This window comes from Glandiceps talaboti, chromosome 8, assembly GCF_964340395.1.
Source record: "Glandiceps talaboti chromosome 8, keGlaTala1.1, whole genome shotgun sequence".
Lineage (NCBI taxonomy): Eukaryota > Metazoa > Hemichordata > Enteropneusta > Spengelidae > Glandiceps > Glandiceps talaboti.
Genome location: NC_135556.1, coordinates 11,179,344 through 11,185,946, shown reverse-complemented (window position 1 = coordinate 11,185,946; position 6,603 = coordinate 11,179,344). Strand labels below are relative to the sequence as shown.

The 6,603-nt window shown below is 39.3% G+C and overlaps 1 protein-coding gene across 1 annotated transcript; it reads right to left on the bottom strand.

The window, feature by feature from the left end:
- Nucleotides 1-2,074: 2,074 nt before the first annotated feature.
- On the bottom strand, nucleotides 2,075-6,364 carry LOC144439183 (NXPE family member 3-like). The gene is made up of 4 exons (XM_078128454.1): nucleotides 6,254-6,364; nucleotides 4,376-5,247; nucleotides 3,572-3,621; nucleotides 2,075-2,859 (listed from the first exon to the last, which is right to left on the bottom strand). The coding sequence occupies exons 1-4, from the start codon at nucleotides 6,362-6,364 to the stop codon at nucleotides 2,075-2,077; spliced, it is 1,818 nt and encodes a 605-aa protein (XP_077984580.1).
- Nucleotides 6,365-6,603: the final 239 nt, after the last annotated feature.

Here is a 6,603-nt window from a genome sequence, read left to right as displayed (position 1 = left end):
ATATATATAAAATGTTGTTGCGTTGTATGTTTATTATTTGACCTGTGAGTTTGAGTCTTCTAAAGTGTGTGATGTGTGGGCTGATCTTGAAGACTAGACACGCTTTTCAGAAATTACATTACATGCATAGAACGGAACTTTTCCATATTGGCGTTATCAGCCAAAATGACCCCAATGTTTATGCATATAAAATATGTGTGGAGCAATATTGTTGAGAACATTTTTTTATTTCTTCGAAAATCCCAACTTTGAAATCAATTGGTACAAGAATAAGCAATTCGTACGGTAAAGACTGCTACGATGTGTATGACAGGAAAGCGGGGCGTGGTTGGTGCGCCCTCTTGCGGTAGGATATGGAAGTAATAGTATTTTAGTCTCCGACTGTTCTATTCTCGCTACTCTTGAACAACTAATGACAAGTTATGTGCAGAAACAACAAACCGTATTCCGACGCCAGTAAATCCAACACAACGCAATATTTATGGACGCCGAACAAAATATCAATGATTGAGGGTTTTAAAAAAAAAAAACATTGTACAAAGATATATATGGGGTTGTCCTGTTCTCAGAATGGTAATAAGGGGAAATAAACAATTAAATAATAGTACTACGTAAAAAAAAGGTTTTGCTATTTTATACAAAAAAGGAGAAAAATGTTCTCGCCAAAACTCAAATCTGCAGGTTTCTAAACACCTTATTGAACAAAATATTTCCAGCTATGTATGGAAGTTTGACAAACTAGTTGCGTATAAATAGAAAACAGTCAAAAAAATGTGTTGATGCCAGAGTATACAGAAAACGGAAACATGTATCAAAATTAAAGACAAGGTAAAGCCAAGCCCCCCCCCCCCCCCCCACCTTAGATGCAGTCTCCAGCAACTGTTTGCAATTGTCCTTCGTCCGTGACAATAGGGTAAACAATATTTACATGCACGTTCCGCCGAGTACATAATGCCCACCCAGCCCTGTCAATGTCGGTAGCTTTCCGAAGCGCACATTTTATACTTAGGCTGTTTCCATATGGTGTCCAATCCATGACAAAATTACAACTCCTCATTTTGCTATTCTTATTTCAATTTTACAACTCAAATATCTATTTTTCTGTTCTATATTCCATTTTACAATTCGTCATTCCAAAACTGAATGCAATTAAACAACTGAACTTTCATTTCTGAATGAAATTTTACAACTCAACTTTCCATTTTTTAATTTTGTATTCTATTTTCCATGTTTAATTCTGTATTCTATTGTACAGTTCGACATTCGATTACTCTGCTTCCTGTTTCATTCGACTACTCATTCTTCTAAACCCAATTTCACAGTTACCGTTCATCGGCTCTGTTTGATTCTACCCATGATGTCTACATGGTGGTGTCGCGCTCATTATATTTGGACAAAATGTTGCAAGAAACTGTACGTGTTCATTAGATCTTGCTTTCTTGAAGTGTAGCATGTAAGCTTACAGTTTTTGTGTGGTTTCTGTATGGTCGTATTAAACAGCAGAGCCACTGAATGGTAACTTGAATATGGCGTGACGAAAGGGCCGACATTAAGATCTATTTAATAGAACTAACATTTTGATACATGATTTGTGCCTACTGAAAATATAGACCTACCCGATCAAATTATTTGAGCTTTGAACAGTAATGATACTAACTCAACTATGCCATTCAACATGATCAAAATAGAGCTCGACCCAGCCAATCATATCCTCAAGGATTTAATAGTATGTATTAATCATACACGTTTCCCTTAAAATACGCAGGGTATTTTTGTTCAACTTCGTATTTCTATAAGTACAGTGTAACGATCTGTAACCGGTCTGACATCTTCGTAACATCATGAGTTTTGGTAGCCCGGCCGTCTACAGGCTGAATCTGTGATTCCTGTACGCTCGTTCTCATATACATACATTACACGACAGAGGGAGTACGACTCACAGTCAGTCAATAGACAGGTGAAACTCTGACAGTCTGTAGGCACCGTCTCAACAACAGCTGTGCCCACTGAAGAACAACTGTTGCATACCATGATATATTCACACATAATTATATCCTGTACAGTTCGTTACGTACTAACTTAATGTAACCGGACACATGTATGACAGGAATATAGCAACTTCTTGGCGAATTAGTGGTACTGGCATGGCAGCTCTATGTGGAGCAGGGTAGCTCAGATTCATGTCCCAAACGTCCAAAAAGTAAAATCCACTGTCCTGGAACATTTTCTTTAACAAATTGTTCATTTCAAATAAAATATAATCACTTTTAAATACATGCGACAGTGGCTCAAAGTGTTCATTTGGTTTAGTTCCCTTAATCACGATGGCCGTATTGGGACAGCGCCCTCTCAGGCGAAGTAATGCCTCCTTGATCAGTTTCATCCTAGCTTCATAGTTTTTAAGTGGCCACTGCAGAAAGTACGTGTAAGAGCTAATGATGATGACATAATTGCATGCTACGTCATCCAACTCATCAATGACGCCAGTTTCATATTTGGTATCGCTGACTTTAACCGGCAAGCTTTCAGTTGGCCATGGCGGTGAGAACAGAGTGAAGTTGGTCTTGTCTGTAAGAACGTTATCATGATGCGTGGGTCTGTGAGACCGTGAATTTAACAAACCAGCCAATTCTAAGAGGGCTTCATAAAATTGCTTCATTGAATCACCGAGAAGGTAAATTTGTTTGTTTTGTAGACAACCTCGTATGGTATTGAGGGGTGTTTTCTGCCATGATTGTACATCACAAAGCAATGAAGTCCACTGACTGTCCATCCAGTAACCAGGAAATTGTCGACCACTCTGCGGCGCAACTTCGTTACACTTTGGGCGTTCCAACCCGTGGTCCGTTCTTTTGATGTCTGTAGAGAAAGAAATGGATGATTGTCAATATTTATTAGCTATGCCGATATCGCTAAATATTACTTTTGGGATGAGAGAAAAGTATTCTACAGTTTGTTCAAATATACTTGAAATAAATGCCCGAACTGTTGCCTTCACGTTAACATCAAATGTTGAAAAATTTGAATGAGACACTTTGTATCGTATCAGTCTCTTTTTGAGAAAGTAGTGTTCGACAGAAAACCAATCCGATTAAAATCTGATATGGGCATACGGCTTGATCGCTGTATTTACTTCTGTTTCCTTTGTATACTTCCTCTTTCTTTTCGTTTGGAAAGGCTGTCACTCCCGGGGAATGGCAAAATCGAAAACAACTGACAGCATTCTTAGGAAATAAAAGGTAAATAAAAGGAATCGAGAACATTCCCCGGGGAATATTCCTACTGTGACACCAGATTTTAATCAGCTTGATAGGGACATGCCTTTTTACGCAGAATGAACCATTTTACACCAGGCTTTTCAAGGCTGTGAGCGAAAGGTATTTTAAACATACGTAAGGAAATGCAAATTTACATTTGGAGGGAATATTGTCAGAGTAAATTTTCTATTAATGCGTTCATATAAGTTTATTTGTCTCTTCTTCTTTCTCGTGTGTCCTCCTAAGTCATGTTTTCTTGTTTTATCTTTCGTGAGTTTCTTGAAACAAATATCAAATTACCTATCAGTATTTACCTTTGACCTTGACAATTACAACGTCACGGGACTCAACCATCACAGAGGAACTGAGAAGAAAAATAGTGAAAATATTATCAATGACATGAAATGTCTCTAACATAAACTGGTCACTTTGATCATAGACCCCACTTTGATCATAGACTGGTGTAGGGTCTATGCTTTGATAGACAATGTCATAATCAAGAACGCATAGTTCATGGTCGTCGACGTAGAAATTTACGCGAAAAAATTTGGGTAATATGAAGTGTTCATCTTTACTGGCAAGAATACTAACTGATAAGCTGTGATATTTATAGTTTGATGACAATGAATCGGTCCCACTGCTCAACAAGTATATTGTTCAAAATCTAATGTAAATAAAGCTGTCGACAAAGACGAATGTAGCGCTGAATCATCTTCGACCGCACGAGGGCGTGCTTTCGTGCCGCTTGGTGATGAACTACCTACCGCTACTAAATACGTGTCCTTGAATATGCTTTGAGGGTGCCTTCAGTATTAATTTACAAGGGGGAGGGCCACTTTTTACGGGGGAGGGCCATATTTTAGGATATGTCATTAGGGGAGAGTAACATTTTACTTTGACTCATTGTATTGTCTAACTTTGCTTTATTTTGTGATTTTAGCATCCCATCACTGTCACCAGTTCTACATCCCAATGAGTCTAGATTTAGAGAAAGGAAATTGAGGGTGGGCCGCTTTTTTGCTCGCAGGAATCGAGGATGGTCATATTCTGACCTGAATTCCCTGGACCTCCCCTTGTATACGTAATTACTGAAGGCTCCCTACATAAATGCGTACTACCTTGAAAACCAATCTTCTTTCCCTTTCACCAGATCTTTTGCACTTTCAACCATAGATGTAAAATTGACATCGGTAGAGTAAAGAGCATGGCACGGCAGAGTTGGAGGTTGACGACATACAAATGATGTGCTTCCCAGTGCGGACGGGTTTCCATAGTAACACATCCCGTCTGATGTTGTACTATCTTCGCTCTGTACACAATGAGTCTGCTCCATTCGTTCTTCTTCTCGGAAATGACCAGTCCAGAAAATTTTATTTTCTTTGGGCCAGTACACTTCACGTAACCATTGCGTGGCCTTTCCGATATGAACCAAGGTAATGTCTATGAAAGCATAGCCGGTCCACGTAGCGTAAAAGTATACACTATATGTACCGTTGTGGTGATCTAAGACACGTCCCGCGATTCGTGTTTTCTGTAACTCATTATACATAATAGCATACCAGAAATCGGAACCGTGAGTTCGTGGTTTGTTATTTACATCACGTGTTTCTATGACAACGTGTAGTGTGTCGTACAGGTGTACATCTTCGGGGTCCTGTAGCAGTCTTACAACACTTTTTTCGATATTCGTTGGATTTGACGTGTCTAGTGTTTCATCGAACTCATCCCAGACATCGTCATCAATGTCGTCGTCATCATCATCAACAACATTTACGTCATCCCCTCTTGCTACCATTTCCACGACTGTCCGTGTTGGATCCAGTTCTGAATCAGGGGTTTTGTCCGCAGACATTACTGGAATTAACTCGTTAACTTGTGCATTGTCAATAATTTCTTTTGTTTCTTCCATCTTATATTGCGCATGCGTTTGTTGACTTTGTACCATTGGGTGCACAATTGTAGGCCCACCTGATGTTCCAAGTGACCTTACCTGAAATATAACCACAATTAGTTTAGATGTTTGAAAAAATTTTTGTTTATTGTCTCGTCACATTTGGAATCTGGATGGTCACAACATAACTTCACTCAAATTAAAGTTACAAAAACTGTGCCAAGCCTTAGAGTTGACAAAACGCTATCAGGTTAGCAATACACAACTGAAGCTTGGACTAACGATTAAATGAGTTCTATTAGTACATTTGATCGGGTAGAAATCTATTGGTTGTGATGTCTTCGATGGCTGATTGATCAGATGATACAGTATAACCTGTATGTGTGTGTGTGTGTGTGTGTGTGTGTGTGTGTGTGTGTGTGTGTGTGTGTGTGTGTGTGTGTGTGTGTGTGTGTGTGGTATTTGTGTACAAATTGTATACAAGGGCGATGGCAAATATCGATATTAATCATAGGCTAAATGGAAGGTTCATTCGCTGGGTGATACAGATATTAACTCTTGATTTATACGCTGCGGGGTTTCGACACGTCTTCTCCCACTGAAGACGTGTCGAAACCCAACAGCGTACAAATCCAGAGCTAATACAGATATATATCTCTGTCCAGTAACTTAGGTCGTATTGTTCATTTCATAATTGTCGTTTCCATTACTAATAAGTAATTGCTGGGGTATGATTCAAACTAGACTGAACGACCAGCCGTTGTGGGCGCTCTTGTCGTCCTTTTCCATGGGGAGGGATCATGATATTGATAAAGGACACGATGTATTTTACAATGTAGATTCAGACGTGGAAATAAGAGACTTGGAAAATTTAGTTCAAGTACACACCGTGTGTCGAATTAACCTAATACAATACATATCCATTGCATCTTATAGAGCAGCACATCACACAGATACATTTTTCTATCAAATTACTATATCGGTGTCACCTAGCAAGCAAGACCTCTGACTCTGCTTCGGAAGACTACTGTAAAAGCTGAAGGACGACAGTAACTCTGTCCAGACTTTCAACACCAACCACCCTTCTCTATTCCCGCTTACTTACCAAGTATAGAAGTAAAACTATAGACACTGCAATGAAAACATATTTTAGAACTTTCTTCCACTGGTACCGACTTCGTTTATCCATGATGACGGCGGGAGCACCTGTAGCCATAATTCACATAAAAAGTAAATATAAGGTGTGCACTCAGTCACTCTGTCTGTGTCTGTCTGTACATATCAGGGCTACAAAATGTCTAACGGTACCACGTTGTGATGTCATGAAATACCAATATACATGTATATCGTTTCCAGAATCTGTACTGTTTCTTATTATATCAGTGCGCAGATGTAGTTCGGCAGGACGGTTCGTAACAGTCTGTGACGAGGTCCGAGCGTGCACGCTGTGGAATG